The sequence below is a fragment of the Typopeltis vanoorti genome, chromosome 11, assembly GCF_054136105.1.
Source record: "Typopeltis vanoorti isolate ZY-2024b chromosome 11, IOZ_Tvanoo_1.0, whole genome shotgun sequence".
In the NCBI taxonomy this organism is placed as follows: domain Eukaryota; kingdom Metazoa; phylum Arthropoda; class Arachnida; order Uropygi; family Thelyphonidae; genus Typopeltis; species Typopeltis vanoorti.
Genome location: NC_143559.1, coordinates 78812777 through 78829469, shown reverse-complemented (window position 1 = coordinate 78829469; position 16693 = coordinate 78812777). Strand labels below are relative to the sequence as shown.

Here is a 16693-nt window from a genome sequence, read left to right as displayed (position 1 = left end):
GAATGTACTACAGTAATCTACCATTTATCCCACCCTTCAATTATCAGAAGAGTTGAATAATTGAAGTACAATTACATAGGTGGGGGGGAACCCTGCTACCTTGGTATGAGATTGGTTAACTCACCATGATTTAAAAGAGCCCATATAAAGAATGCTGCTCATCTCATGAAGGATCAAACTTGGGCCTTTTCCAATTGAAGGGCGCAACATATCGTCATTCTTCCAATTGTGCTACGGAGGCACGAATTTGATTTTTAGAGAAGGACAGAACTTGCTTCTACTATAAACACAGACTATTCATGGCTGGCATGTTTCAAAATGTTTTTTTTCTCTTAATCCTTTAATTAATTGGCTTATTTCATCTTTCTTCGAGAAAATGAAACATGCCAGCCGAAAAAATTGCATTTGCAGTAGAAGCCAGAATCTTTATTTACTATATAGATATCTTATAGAATCTTATTTACTATATAGATATAGTGAATTACTTTGTTAAAATTTACTGTAATATCTATAAAACCTACTACTTATTTGATATGTTTGTAAATAATTTCCTGATTTGTATCCTCAAGGAGTATATGGGAAACTGTGATAGTAGAACATAATTAAAGTTGCATTATTATTATTATTATTATTATTATTATTATTGTGAACTTAATTTTTTAGTGAACATCTGAAATGAACACTAATTGCATGTACTGTCTTTATGAGAAATTATATTTATTGAAATACAAAATAATTGTTTGGTGTTTTTCCCAATATGGTGCAAAAAATTTTTATAGCATTTTGTATAAGGCTGAATATTCAATTCACAGTTACCTCTCATTAAGAAAACAGATGCTTTTTACCTGCTTAGATACACTCCGACAGTATGACAATAGCAAATTTTTCTACAGTTCCAGCATCACTCATATATATGTATATACAGTCATCCCTCGACTTACATCTGTTTGAGTTACATCCTCTTGAAGATACGTCCGTGATCCTATAAGGGAATAAATAACATTTTCAGCTATACTTTCGAACAAGATGCAAGCAGGCATGAGGTAAAGCATACATATTGGCAACAGTGCTTTCAGTGGCAACCTCGCTCGGCAGTCAGCACACGTCTTCAACAGTTCCTCTGTTGATTTTGTGTTTGAGAAGTGGATTATTTGTGTATTTATCGTTAAATATTTTGTGATGTTTTGTGCAGCATGGCCCCTACACGCACAATCAAAAAACCTAAAAGTGAAGAATCACAGAAAGAAGATAGCAATTGATCATGAAACGAAGTTGCAAGTTATAAAGCAACGTGAAGGTGGTAAGCCCGTCAATGTGATCGCACATGATTTCGGATGGTCTCATTCTACAGTGACGACCATTTCGAAAAATAAGGATAAAATCATGGAGGCTGTGAAAGGATCTGCTTCCATTAAATCGACGATAGTGACAAAGCAGCGACAAGGTTCTATCGGTGATATGGATAAACTACTTCCATCATGGATAGAGGACCTGAACAAAAAGTGCATACCCCTTAGTACCCTGACCATAACCACGTATGGATGAGTTTCTTCAACATGTTGAAGGTGAAAGCAGAACCTGATTATGACTAAAAATTCAACTTCTTCATGAGATTCAAGCAGCGTTTTGCACTGCCTAATGTGAAAATGTATGGGAATCTGCAAGTGCTGAGAAGGCCGCCAAGGAGTTTGTGGAAAAATTGGCTAAAATTATTACGGAGGAAAATAATTTGCCACAGCAAATATTTAATATGGATGAGACATCCTTGTTTTGGAAAAGAATGCCCAAGCGGACATTCATCCACAAAGAGCTGAAATCTATACCTAGTTTCAAAGCTCTTAATGCCCATATGCCAGTTCATTATCGGAGCAATAAGAATTGTTTGAGGATGCCTTAATCAACTGTTATGCAAGTGAAATAAAAAGCTATTGTCATCCGTCTTATTGCATTGATCTTCACCAAGTTCAAGGTCATGTTTTTCTCTCCAAACATTGATCCAACTGATGGATCATGGAGTTCTTGCAGTGTTTAAGGCTTATTATTTATGGAGAACTTTTTCACAAGCCATTTCTGCTACTGAAGGAAATGACCAGACTCTCATGCAATTCTGGAAAACTTTCAATATTTATCATGCTATTAAAAATATTACTGTGGCTTGGGATGAAGTGACCTCTCAATATATGAGTGGCATATGGTAAAAGACATTAAAAAGGGTTTGTGCGTGATTTTGGAAGTTTATAATAGTGGGCCTAGCAAATAATCTGAATCTCGAAGTGAATGATGACGATATGATTCAACTCATAGAAAATTCCCCTGAAGAGTTGACCGACGAAGAATTGGTAGAATTGGAGGAACAACTGTTGCAGAAGAGGAAAAACGAGAAAAGGAAGAGGGAAAAGAGAAACAGGAAGAGGCAGTTAAACAATTTACAATGAAGGGTCTTGTAGAAATGTTCTTTGCAGTTAGCGATGTTCTCAGAATGGCTGAAGACATGGACCCCAATGTTGAACTCTACTTAATAATAGAAGTGAAAGTACATGATGCGTTTGCTTGCTGTGAACAAATTTATGATGAAAAGAAGAAGAGGAATAAGCAAAGCACATTGGACATTTTCATCAAAAAAAACAACGGCTACACCAGAAGAACCACAGCCTGATCGTTCACACGGATGGTAATGAAGATGGGATTGTGGAGGGAGATTGGGTGATTATTCTCCTGTTTTATAGTGGCAGTAACGCACAGTACAGTTTTTATAAGGTTTACAAATTAAAAGGACAGTATACTTATTATGGTTAAGTTCCTAATCCCTATAACTCTGGAACGGAACCCGGACGTAAGTCGAGGGATGACTGTTTGTGTGTGTGCGTGCGTGTAAATAAATTTTTTATTTAATTCTTTGCCTGTGATACCTGAAGAAGTTGAAATTTCAATGAAACTAGTCTTAACATTAAACTTTTCTTTCTCGGTATAGAGTCATTTGATTTCTTTTTTACATACATTTTCTACCGAGTAAAATTATGAACAACAATATATATCTGTAAATCAACTCCTAATCTAATTTTTTTTTCTTTAAATGGGTTTAGATACAGATATTATATCAAAAACCATTTAAAGAAAAGAAAATTGAAGTTCAAAGTTAATTACTTATTTATTTAATTATACTTGTTAGACAGACTTAGTTAGCCATCATTTTGCTGTGGAATGGATGAGGGACTTTGAGGCATTTCAGGAATCACTCTCTTCAGAGACCTCTTATGTTTCTAACTTGAGCCATTCTCTTAGCTTGGTGCTTGATGAGTTTTATAAAGATCTGAAAGCTGTTGGTGTATCAGCTGTTACAGGAGTTGGAGCAGAAGACTTTTTCGTGGCAGTACAACAAGCTGCTGAAGAATATGAATCGTAAGTCAATATTTTTTATTATAATAGATTCAAAAGGCATCTGAGATTTGACACCTTTTTATTTTAGTATCTTTAGTTAAGAATCAGATTTCATTGTACTAGTTATGAATTCATACTTTTTTTTCTTTATCAGTACCACATATAAGGTGATAAATTGCCATCTGTTGTCCATAGATATATCTAATTTGTAATTAATCTACTCTATACTATAAAATGATAAGCTGAAATTGGCAACGGATGTGACATTGGCTTGAAACAGATGTAGGCTGTAATGTTTTTGTAACTTTTTGTCAAGTTATTTGGAACGTTTTGAAACTCGGGCTACCTGAGTGTCGAGTCATCAGAATTCAAGGAGAACTGGCCTAGTCTGGAACACGGGGGGGGGGTTGGGCACCGTAGGCGTCAGGGGGGGGGAAGGCCCCTAGTATATTATACAGAAATAGGATACTGTTACAACTTGAGCAGCACATAAACCTTTAATCTATCAGTAAATCATTTACAGCTTTCAGCACATGAAACATGGTTTGTATAACATGCATAAAGCAGCACCCAATGTTCAAAATGTTCCGTTTTTGCCTTCACACAAGTCTAGAGAGTCTGTTGTGTATGTGTCTGTGGCACACACACACACAACATCCAGCAGAAACACTGCCACTGCTTGCTCCAAATCCACCTTCAGGCTGGCAATGCTGGGGTGTCATTTCTTGCAGGTTACTCTCTCAAGCTCTGATCACAATTTGAAGTCCAACAGATTCAGATAAGAATTTCCAGATGGTGATATGTAGTTAGCACATTTGCCTCCAACCACTGTTATGCAGTCCTTGCCTTGTGTGCAGGGGCTGAGTCCTGTTGGAAGGTCTGCTGCCTACCGTGAAACAAGATGTTGTTCAGGGGCTGCTGTACCACAGGTTCCAGCACAGTGTCTTGATACACTTTAGCAGAGATTTTGATCCCTTTCTCCTGGGTGCTATGCAACCATCCTGGTCTTAAACCCGATCATTTTGGTCATTAAATAACTGTTCAATGATGAAAATCTCATCTGTGAAGAGGATATCTCTGTGTCTGTTGTTCATATACTGCCAGAGAAATTCCTTTGATTTTATCACCCTCTGCTGCATAAGTTGTGGTGTTAGGAAGTGTCCAGGAGAATGGCAATAGGCTTTCACCCCCAGGTCATCAGTTAGTACACATGACATCGTTCTCTGCAAAAGGTTCATCTCTTGTGACATCACTTTCTGTGTACTCGCAGAACTACACCGGGAGGCATGCCTTCACAGCCGGCGCAAGCGGTTGCATCCTAATGCAACGTGGTCAACCTGTTCTTTGGTGGTCTGATACATCTTCCGTACTGTGGTTAATAGTTCGAGACACAAACATCCTACTGATCCCGAGTGTTTTTAGTTTGTTGAAAATAACAGGTGGCTACATTTCAACCTTGTGAAGTGCTATTACAGCTGCTTGGTTCTCATAATCTCTCCACTGCATGTTAACCCATACAGTTAGACAACCTTCTCTTTACTGATGAACACTTGAATGTTGGCTGTGCACAGTGCCACTAACTGAACTGGGCTCATGCAATTCTGTGGACAGTGTGAGGATGTGTTGAAGTTGTATTTGTGGCAAGACTGTGTAGATAACTGAAAGGAGATACTCTTCATCACTTATTAAAAAATGCAAAAAACTTCATTGGGGCACTAATCCACTGTTCACTATCTTCTCATGGTTTACCCTGTTACTTGTTATCCATATGGGTCTGATGAGCTCAGTCAGTATCAGTGATGCCCTTTTGTTGAAAAGACTTGGCTTCAAATTCTAGGATGAAAAGAACCTTTATAAAGACTTTTCAGTTGAAGTGAGGTCAAAGTAGCAGGTTTTTCTCTCTTGGAAACCCTGGTTTTTCATCCTGAAAAAAAAAAATGCAAACTAGCCAGAAAAGTACACACAATTAACATACATAATATGCTGGCCTCATGACCTTAGTTGCTTTGGCCATAATTTAAAATCACCCAAGCTGAAGAGAGAATGATTGAACCTATTTAGTCATCATCATTACTTTCGTGATATTTTCCTTGAAGGGATGTTCAGGCTACTATGACACTACATGACAGTTTACTTTACTATTAATCTCCTATCAACTATTTTCATACAAATTAGTCTATTACTTGTCAGCACTCCACTATTGTCATATTTTAGTTCTAAGGCACCTCTGATTGAATCAGTCCACCCAGACCTTGGTCTTTCTCTGAGTCTCTTTTGTGCCATCTTAGCATCAAACACCTGTGTTGTTAACCTTTCTTTACCCCCCCCCCATTCTATTTAAGTGACCATTGAAGAATCTGCTAATAATATATAATATCACGTCTTTTCTAATATCTTCATTTTTAATATGATTCTGCCATTGATGCCATCTGTTCTCTCCTTTAATTTTTCTCAGAACTCTCATATCTGTAGTCTTTGATCAAGCACCTTTAATCCTAACCCAACTCATCAGATTCATAACTTAAAACTGGTTTGAACACTGTCTTGTATTCTGCTAGTTTTGTGTTTTGGCTAATTTCTCTCTTATTCCATATAAAATTATGGAGTATGCACTTTCTCCACTGGCCCACCCTGGAGTATACTGTATTCATTGCACCAGTAATTTGCCTTACGTAGGTGAAATAGGATGCACAATTCCTATCCAAACAAAGGAACATAAATGACACATTAAATTTAATTACTATAGTAAATCTGGTCTTTCTGATCATGTCCTGAATACTCTACATAGAATTGACTGGAAAGTCCATTCTATGTAGAGTATTCTGGACATAATCATTTAACCTCCCTACCGGCCGAGGTGGATGAAATAGCCAGACCACCCTAGCATTTTTGATGGATCAAAACTTCATCAGCATTCTACCTTTTATCATGTAATTATCCTCTTCTGCTGTTAATCCCTTAACGGTGATTTTAGAGCCATTAGTGAATTAACTGTGGTGGAGCAACCTTTGTGTCACTTATCTTTACTTGTACTGTGCTACTTGGAATTTCCTTTACTGTCCTATGATATTTGACTTTTTTTTTTTTTTACTGCAAAATTTATTTATTGTCTCTTCCCCAAAATAAAAATGATTTTCACATGTGCTGAAATAAATAATCAATCCTGAAATGACCACAGATCACCCTTTGCAATGAATATATTTAGTAGTAGTAATTTGTTATCTTTTATTCTTCAAATCAGTGCAACAGAACAAGACAACTTTATGTTCCTTCACTTTACTAACAGTATATATGGAATGTTTTTTCGCATATTTTCAAATGTTTGTTTGCATTGAAAATGTAAAATATTTCATCATCATCATCATCAAATTCCTGCCATGTACCCTCAAGGGGTGTACAGGATATGACAGTACTACATGAAAAAATTACATCATTACTAACTTCCTATCTACAATTTTCCTCCAAATCAGTCTGTTACTTGTCAAGACTCCAACATTATCAGATCTTATATTTCTATCGTCTAAGGCACTTTGTACCGTATCAATCCACCTATATCTTGGTCTTCCTCTGGGTCGTTTTCCTGCCAACCTGTCAGAGAACACTTGTTTTGCTAATCTTTCCTCTCCCATTCCATTTAAGTGACCATACCATCTGAGATTAGCTCTGCTAACGCATTCCTGGATGCTGACAATGTCAAGTTCTTTCCTAATATCCTCATTTTTAATATGATATTGCCATTGATGCCATCTGTTCACGCCTCTAATCTTTCTCAGGACTCTCATATCTGCGGTCTCTAGTCTTTGGTCAAGTGTTTTACTTCTGACCCAGCTCTCAGATCCATAAGTTAAAATTGGTTTGAACACAACAGTCTTGTATACAGCTAATTTAGTGTTCCGACTAATTTCTTTCTTATTCCATATGAATTTATTCAATTGACTTCCCACGATACCAACTTTGCTGATTCTGTTGTCTATTTCTATATTTAGTTTACCATCTTCAGTAAAAATTGTGCCTAAGTAGCTGAAATGTTTTACTTGTTCCACAGGTTCTCCATTCACAACACAGTTGACATTTTCAATGATTCTGCCTTATTTTCATTGTCTTTGTCTTTTTATTGCTGACCTTCATACCATATCTATTACAACAGCTATTCAATTTAGTCAGAGAATCTTGTAGCGGATTTATTTAGAAGTATAACATCATCCGCATAAAGCAAAGAGCTGACATTAACATCTCCAATTTTGATATCAGGTTTAATACCACATTCCTTCATAATGTGATGCATATAGATAATGAATAACAGAGGTGATAATGTACATCCTTGTCTCACACCAGATTTAACATTAAACCATCTTCCTGTACTTCCTTCAATTCTAACTGCTGACTCACAACTCAAATAAAGACTAAGTATTGCTTGATAGTATTTATATTTTCAAAATAGTATTTATTGAAATAAATATGACCTTTTGCTTTCTTTCTTTGCAAAATATCATTATATGGATCATCACATTTCAGTTTTAGAAACAAATTTGTTTTTTGTTTTTATGAACATCAAATGATGTTGAACTGCAATAATCAGTTTCCGATTGCGAGTCTTTTTTAGTATCAAAAATTGATATCCAATGATATTTTAGCAGGGACTCTTCGCCTTCGTCTTTTGTTTAAAATTGCAACAATTTTTTTTAAAAAAATTTTTTTAGGATGAATATCATTATAATATCCAGTGCATAATCACTATAGATATATTGAAAATATAATATGAAGGATGTCCTATATGAAATGATTGAAAAGTTATGCTCATTTTGAGGACTTTCAACTGCTTCCCCTCCAACTCTCCTGGAACTCAGTTACATAACTACTCTAAACTTCTACTGGTATGAAAGCTTTCACAGACTGTGTTCAAAATCTATTACTTCATTTTAGCATTTTGACAAAAAAAGAAATAAGGCAATAATATTGTTATACCGTATTTCTTTGCAATCTAAAATCAGCTGTCTGCTGAAGTTATTCTAAGTTTTAGAAATGCTATGCTATATTTTCACCATGTAAAATTGTTTAGATGCATACCACACAAAAGAAAGTTCAGTAGTGTTATTTTTATTTCTTTTTCTTAAAAAAAAAAATCTAAATGTTACTACTTCTGCTGCTGGTTGCTACTTCTGAAATAATCTACGTCTCAGAAATACTCAATAATAATCCCTTCAGCTGGAGGAAAAGCTAAAGGCGTCGATTACTGTCACTGCTATTGAGAAAGAAAAGAGAGAACACTTCGCCTGAAGTTGCACTAAAGTGCCTCAAGTTGTAGTGCAGAATACATAGAGAAGGTCTTGTTTCATTTACAATTGTTGATTAGCAGACATCCTAACACAGAAATACTGACATTTATTTTACAGGCTGATACATTATTTATGCCAAAATAATTTCTTAATTTATAATGATCAGTTTCATTTTTATTATAAAAAAATTATAAATTAATTGATACAATTATCTTGAATAAAAGGATTTGAATAGTTTAAAAGAAAGGGTGCATATGTGTTACGTAATCATTTATTTATCTGTCTGTTTGTTGAAGGAATGTTCAGCTGAATTGGCTAGGCCTTTCACATATTTGTATAACTTGAGTCTCAGTTCAGGAATGATACCACAAGAATGGAAGGAATGTATGATAGTTCCATTGCACAAGGGTGGTGCAAAAACTGATGTGTCTAACTACCGACCTATTAGTATCTCTGGTGTGACAGTGGAGATTTTAGAGAAGTTGGTAAGAACTCGCATACAGAAATGGGTAGACAAGCATTCTGTGCTCTGCAGGGAACAGCATGGGTTTATTAAAGGAAGGTCATGTTTTAGAAATTTGCTCATATTTTATAACAGTGTTATGGCCGAGTTCGATAAAGGGAATGGATACACTATGATAATGTTGGATTTTTCTAAGGCATTTGATAGGATACCACATGATAAGCTGTTGTGTAAACTGAAGAATATGGGATTGGAACATAATCTATTGATTTGGATCAGGGGATGGTTGACAGACATATCAAAAAGTGGTATACAGTTGGTGTGAATCAGATTTAAGGTAACCAGTGGTATATCCCAGGGTTCAGTCCTTGGGCCATTATTGTTCAACCTATACATTAATGACATCAAGCAGGGTCTATCATCAGATTTGCAATTGTTTGCTGATGCGAAGATAGGCAGGGCAATCAGGGATGTTACTGATATTCAGCAATTACAAAATGATTTGAATAGGCTGGAAATCTGGGCAAATGAAAATGGCTGTCAGTTTAATGTTAGTAAGTGTAAAGTAATGCACTTTGGCATGATTAGAGTTCCAGCGGCATGTTATATTGGCAGGGTTATGCTACAAGAAACTGAAGAGGCAAGGGATCTTGGTGTATTGGTAGATAAGAATTTAAAGTTCAAAGGTCACATAACAAAAGTTGCAAATACAACTCAGAGGATAATTGCTATGTTGAAGCGAACCTTGACATGTAAAGATAAGGAAGTAATTTTGCTTCTTTATAAGGCTTGGATAAGACCACACTTGGATTACTGTGCACAGATTTGGTCTCCCGGGTTCCAATTGGATAAAGAAGCTGTGGAAAGGGTGCAAAGAAGAGTTACAAAGATTATATCTGGATTATGGGATTTAGATTATGAGGACAGATTGCGAGTATGTGGATTACAGACTCTGGTTAACAGGACAAAGAGGGGAGATATGATAGAGGTCTATAAAGTTTTGAATGTTATAGCATTTCAACTGATGAAATTTTTTGTTATATGGAAGGTGGGGAGAGAACACAGGGGCATCCATGGAATAAAATTTATTTGCATTCAAGAAAGGGGTAAGAGCTAGGTTTTTCTCTCAGAGACCAGTTAGTGAGTGGAATAATTTGCCCTTACAGGTATTGAGTGCATCTAGTGTGAATGAATTCAAGGGTAGGTACGATAGCTGGGTTGGGTAATTTACAGCCTCCCTCGATGAGTCCTTGACTCCCTGGAGGTCTCAGATAATAATAATAATCGGTTTCATTTTTATTATCAAAAAATTATAAATTAATTGATACAATTATCTTGAATAAAAGGTTTGAATTATTTAAAAGAAAGGGTGCATATGTGTTATATATAATCATTTTTTTTTGGGGGGGGGGAGTTGTATTCAATCTGCAGATATTTCAGATAATTTATTTTAAAAATCGTTCACAAGACAATTGTTACAATTAGATCACTTGTGGAACATTCTCATGCATTTTAGTGTGTAAAATAGTAGACTTTTATACTTGTAATTTTATAATTGTAAGACTTTTATACCACCATACTTCAGCATTTCTGGTCGAATATCATCTACTCCTGCTGCCTTTCCACATTTCAAGCCTTTGATGGCTTTTTCTACTTCGAGTATGGATATGTATTCCTGACTGCATGTCTGGTCAGTGTTTTTTGCCACTGTGCTGTCATCACTGCTTGTTTCATTAAGCAGTTTTTCAAAGTTATTACTCCATACTTCAAGGATATCTTTTTCTCATGTTTTCATGTCACCTTTATCATCTCTAACTCCTTTTACAGCACTCTTTCCTCCATTCTTAAGCTTCTTCAACAACCTCCATAATATTTTGCCGCCTTGATATTTATTTTCTATGTTCTTGCCAAAGTCCTCCATTAACTTTTGTTTAGCAAGTTTTACAGTGTTTAGCTTTCTTACATTTGTCTCTGTATTCTCTAAGAGCACAAGCTGACTTATTTGCCAGGAACTTTTGATATGCTTTCTTCTTTAACTTCCTGTGTCCACCATGGAGTTCTAATATTTCTATCCTTGCAGACAACCTCACCACATGCCTCTCTGGCTGAATCACTCAATGTTTTCTTCAGAGTTTGCCACTGAATCTCCAAGGTTTGATTCTTGTTCTCAAACTCTTTCATTTTTTCTTGAATAATATTTGTGTATTTTAGTCTACAGTTCACATCTGAGAGCTGCTCAACTTTTATTCACTTTAAAACTTTCTTACATGTTATTCATTTCAATATGAAATTCAATTTTATCCTGCTCAAGACGAAATAGTGATCACTTCCAATTTCAAATCCTCTGTACACTCTGGTGTCCTGCACCAGGGAGAAAACATCACTATCAACGATAACATAGTCAATGAGACTTTTCTTATTCCTTGCCTCTTCTCTCCATGGGAATTTATGCACATTTTTATGTTGGAACATGGTGTTAGTAATAACCAGTCCATGTCCTGTGCAGAAATCCAACAGATATTTGCCATTATTATTAGCTTTGCTCTTTTCTCCAATTTTTCCTAATATACTTTTGTATGTCTGATGATCGCTTCGTACTCTGCTATTTAGATCCCCAACAAGGCCCAACTTTTCCTTTTTCATTGTGTCAGTTGCTTTTTCTAAAGCCTTAAAAAATTCCTTCACTTCTACCTTAGCAGAACCTTCTGTGGGACCATAGGCACCAATAAGTCTCATTGTCCAGTTCCCCATTCTGATATTTGGCCACATCACTACTTGAGACTGCCTACCATTTAAGAAGATTAGCCTCGTATTTTGTGTTGAATACTATGGCTACTCCTTCTTTTCCTTGATTGTCATTGCCTGAATATAACATTTTGTATTTATTGCTCAGAAAGATCTCAACAGTTTTTGTCTTTTTTGTTTCAGTCACCCCTATTATGTCGATCTGGTACTTATCTAATTCCTCCGCTAACTCAGCTTTGCCATTTAGGCTTCTTATGTTGATAGTACCGATCTTTAACTCTGGTGATGTTGAGTTGGGGTGTGATTTCAGATTTTTTCCAGTAGCTGACTTTTCGCTGTTCGCCCTGGTTCCCTGGCAAAAAAAATGAGGGTTTTGTTTAACCGGTTGACATCCCAGCCAGCATAAAATTTTGTCATGTTGTACCATCATTCTGTATTTGGTTAAACCAATAAGAATGCAATTTGGTCAGCTAAATCCCAAATTGCCAGCCCATCCTCGTTCGTTCAGTATCCAGGTAGATACCCAACAGGGTGCACCACAAGAATATGAGGATTTGACATTAGGTCAGAAGCTCTGGTCGGTTCTCTTCATTCCTTTAAAGGCTATGTGGAGGTCTCCTCTCAGTTATACAGCTTTGACCCTTAAGCACCCCTATTTTTTTTTTTTTTTTTTTTTTTTTTTTTTTTTTATAGATGAATACTATAAGAGAGCTCTGTTCCCATTATCTGGAATCAACCCTCTAACCAGGCCTTCTGAATTATGCAGTGTAGCTACTGTAAAACTTTTATACCTCCATATTTTAGCATTTCTGGTCAAATATCATCAACTCCAACTGCCTTTCCATTTCAGGTTTGTGATAGCTTTTTCTACTTTAAGTACAGATATATATTCCAGATGGCATTCCTGTTGAGTGTTTCCTACTACCATGTTGATTGTTTCATTTAGCAGTCTTTCAAAAAAATTACTCCATATATCAAGAATATCTTTATCCTGAAGTTTTCATGTCCCCTTTATTACCTCTAATTACATTACTTTTCCTCCATTTCTGAGGTTTTTTCAATAACTTCCAGAAGATTTTACCACCTTCCTGATATTTATTTTCAATGTTCTTACCAAAGTCCTCCTATGACTTTTGTTTAGCTAATTTTACAATGCTATGCTGTCTTACATTTTTTCTATATTCTCTAAGAGCACAAGGTGATTTACTTGCCAGGAACTTTCAATATGTTTTCTTCTTTTCTTTGAATCCAACATGGAGTTCTAATTTTTCTATCCTTGCAGATTACCTCACCACATGCCTCTCTGGCTGAATCATAGTTTTCTTTAGGGTTTGTCACTGAATCTTCAAGATTTGGTTCTCATTTTCAAACTCTCAGTTTTTCTTGAATAATGTTTGTGTATTTGAGTCTACAATTTACGTCTGATAGCTGTTCAATTCTGATTCATTTTAAAATTTTTTTACACACTTCAATATCAAATTATCAGCTGGCCTGGTTGACTGAGTGGTTAGCATATCTACTCTCCATCCAAAAGGTTGCAGGTTCAAATCCTGCCGTGGGCATGGATGTTTATGATTGTCTGTGAAAATACTAGTGGTGGGCAGTAGATGGGGTTGGTGGATTGAGTGGCGGAGATGGAGAGTTGTAGAGTAGGTGCCCTCCTTCGATGAGTCTTTGTACTCCTGGGAGGTGTCACATAATAATAATGATAAAAAATTCAGAAAGCCTGGAAGAAGAAAAATATCATGGCTAGACAGTATAAAAAACTGTACTGAACTGAAAACAGAGCTCTTAATCATAGTCACTAAAGACAGAAGTAAATTTGTAAAGGTGGTCAATGAACTCGGTAGGAAGGAGCACTTAAAGAAGAGGATATACAAATTTGCACAGTGAATAAAAACTTATCTCAAAAAGAGAAAAGGGCTGACACACTTAATGGAGTTAAAAAAAAAAAAAAAAAAAAAACACCCACAAGATTTCTTGCCTTCACTTCAAAATCACAGGATTTGATGAGAATATTCAAACTTATAACATTGTTTCTTCCACTCTAAACAGTAGCCAAAGAAATCTAATTAGCTCATACTTTTTTTTTTTTTTTTTGAAAGTAAAAAAAGATCATTTGTGTACAACTTTCCTTATGTAGTATTTTCTTTTTCATTTGGTGAATTTACAATATTCTTTCTTTGTGTGTTTTGAAAAGAAAGTGCAAATGATTTTTTTACTATTTTTGCCAACAGAACATCTGATATAAGAGTGACATTCTACCATTTTTCTCCCACATGAGAAAAAGAAATATGGCAATAATATTGTTGAATCTGTCAAACTTTATTGTAGTGGAAATTTTTTATTACAAAACTTTGCTGTTTTGTAATAAAAAAAAAATATTATTAGTGCTACTTTGAAAATTTCTAATCTGTTGCACAAACTGTTATGAAAATTTAATAGGCAAAGTTTCACTTTTGGCAAACTGTATTCTTGTTTACTAAAAGCCATCTTATAATAGGCAAATTTCAAAAACAGTTGCATTAGACAGGATTGTGGCTCACAGAATGTTTCAAAACTTAAGAAATAAAACATCTTAAGGAATGATTTAGCCTACTATTCAGAATATGTATAAATCTCCCACACAAAAAATTTGAAACTCATATCACATCAATGCTGTGTGTGTGTTGGTAAGAGGAAAATGTTCACATTATTATTTATATATTTTATTATTTATTTATTTATTCATTTTTATATAATGAAAAACAGAATTTGAGTATTATGATATACAGGAGCATCTTCTGTTGACGATTACTCTATAGATATTCTGAAAATTGCGTGTTCTAATAGTAATGTTTTTCTCTTTTTTTTTTTCCCATTAGAGATAAAAATTTGATAACAGTAATAGTTAATCTTATTTTATTTGTTCTCCCGGAGTGAATGAGAATAATAGAATATTATATTATTGTTATGTAACGATTATTATTATCACTATGCTGTTATTATAGAATACAGTTTACATTATGATAGTACAATAAGTTTTTTGAGATAAATTGATATGTACATGAAAAAAGTCCCTTTATCCCACATTTAGTAAAATATTACTACTAACAATAATAATGCCATTTTCTATGTTCTATATTCTGAAAGTAGCCATATTTCTTGTTTTTCCTTTCAAGTAATGTAAAACTTGAAGTCTGATATGTTCTGAGATGAATAGTGGACAAACACTCTTTTCTAAGTGTTACTTTTATATTTACTAGTTGTGGAAAACTGAGGATTTCATAGCTCATCCAGAAAACTTTTGCTCTGTAAGAACTGTGAGCATGAGATTTCTGAAACAACAGAAAAATTATCCCAGTGTCATTCCTTTTTAGAAATTGGGGCCCTTCCCCATGCAAAACAAACAGATTTGCTGGCAAACATCCATTTTCCAGGTAATGAGATATGGCATCCATAGTATATGCCTCTGAAGCAGATGTGAGGAGAGTGCAACAGTTTTCTTCAGTTAGAAAATCTGGGTTTCAAACCCATGTAGCAGTATGAGAACTTTCATTTGGGCTTTTCAACTGAAAATAAATTAGACGGTCTCATACTGAGATAATGGTTTTCTCCTCTAATTACAGTTGCATTTTTCAACTTTATTTGTTATTATTATTTATAGTTATTTGCTGAGAAACGCAACTTCCTGTTGCGTTTTTCAGCAAATAGGCAAAACAATGAAAAATAAACACACAATGTACTTGCCTCATAGTTGCTTCTGCTATAATTCCATTCAAAATAAAATCACGGCCTTAGTTGACTTAATCATTTTCCTGATTGAGACAACTAAGCTTTGACCAAGTATCGCTGCTTTTTTTACTGAGTGGCTGTGGATTAGAATCTTCAATACCGACATGAACGCTTATGAAAATATTTAGGTGATTAGATGAATTTGGTTCTGCAAATAGCCTAGTGCAAGGCCATCACCCAGTTTATTGGAGGCTTGAATTGTGCTATAGATTTCCAAACTTTTGTGGTTGTAAACAAAAAAAAGAAAAAGTGTTTGCACCTAGAGGGCATGTGTCCTGATAATCCTCTTTATTTTTATTTTATTCCCTGAAAAAAGGTACTATTAGCCATGTCAAGAGGAACAATATATTGTTCTGCGTGTGTTATAAAAACAACTTAAACAAATTCCTCTTCAAGAGTGACTGCAATCATTACACTCAGCTATCTCTCTATCAATACTTATAGCCCAGAAAAGGACCGTCTTGATGGCCCTGAAAGGGAACATTTTTATTTTCATACTGGTCAGAATTTACATATCATGAACAGTATGGAACAACCTAAAACAAGGATGAACGCACTAAGCAGTTTTACATTCTGACCACCAAATTATTGTCTCCTTTCTGAATTTTTTTAACCAGACATGACATTTACGTGCAGTGTTTATTTATTTATTTTTGTGGATGATAAAGTTTCTAAGAAATAGAGTTAGCAGCATTCAACTACAGAAGTCCGGAAGGATTGCCTGTTTTCTTGCTTGCTGACGAAGGGCCATAAACTTGTAGCAATGCTTTGGCGATTTCTACTCTGTAATCTAGATATGTTATGGTAGATATCTTTTTTTATACAGGAAGAACCTGTTCCAAATAATAAAATCCAATATATGTCCAAACGCTGTTTTGTAATATTTTTTACCCTTTTTCCTCATTACAGAGTAAAATAATAGCTACTGATCACACATGTAGACGCTTCCCTTAGTGTCGGTATATTCACATACAGCAATGGGTTTATCTTTCTTGAAACCATGCTACTCCATTGATGGATTGTGTAGGGAAGACAGCAGAAAAACATCTTTTTTGTC

The 16693-nt window shown here is 35.1% G+C and overlaps 1 protein-coding gene across 1 annotated transcript in view; it reads left to right on the top strand.

Moving 5' to 3' along the window:
• LOC150101775 (GPN-loop GTPase 1) overlaps positions 1 to 16693 on the top strand; it is a 193537-nt gene that overhangs the window by 130288 nt on the left and 46556 nt on the right. The window contains exon 9 of the mRNA XM_090400383.1: positions 3170 to 3399. Within this exon, the coding sequence (XP_090256509.1) occupies positions 3170 to 3399 (230 nt within the window). The remainder of the gene's footprint in view (positions 1 to 3169; positions 3400 to 16693) is intronic.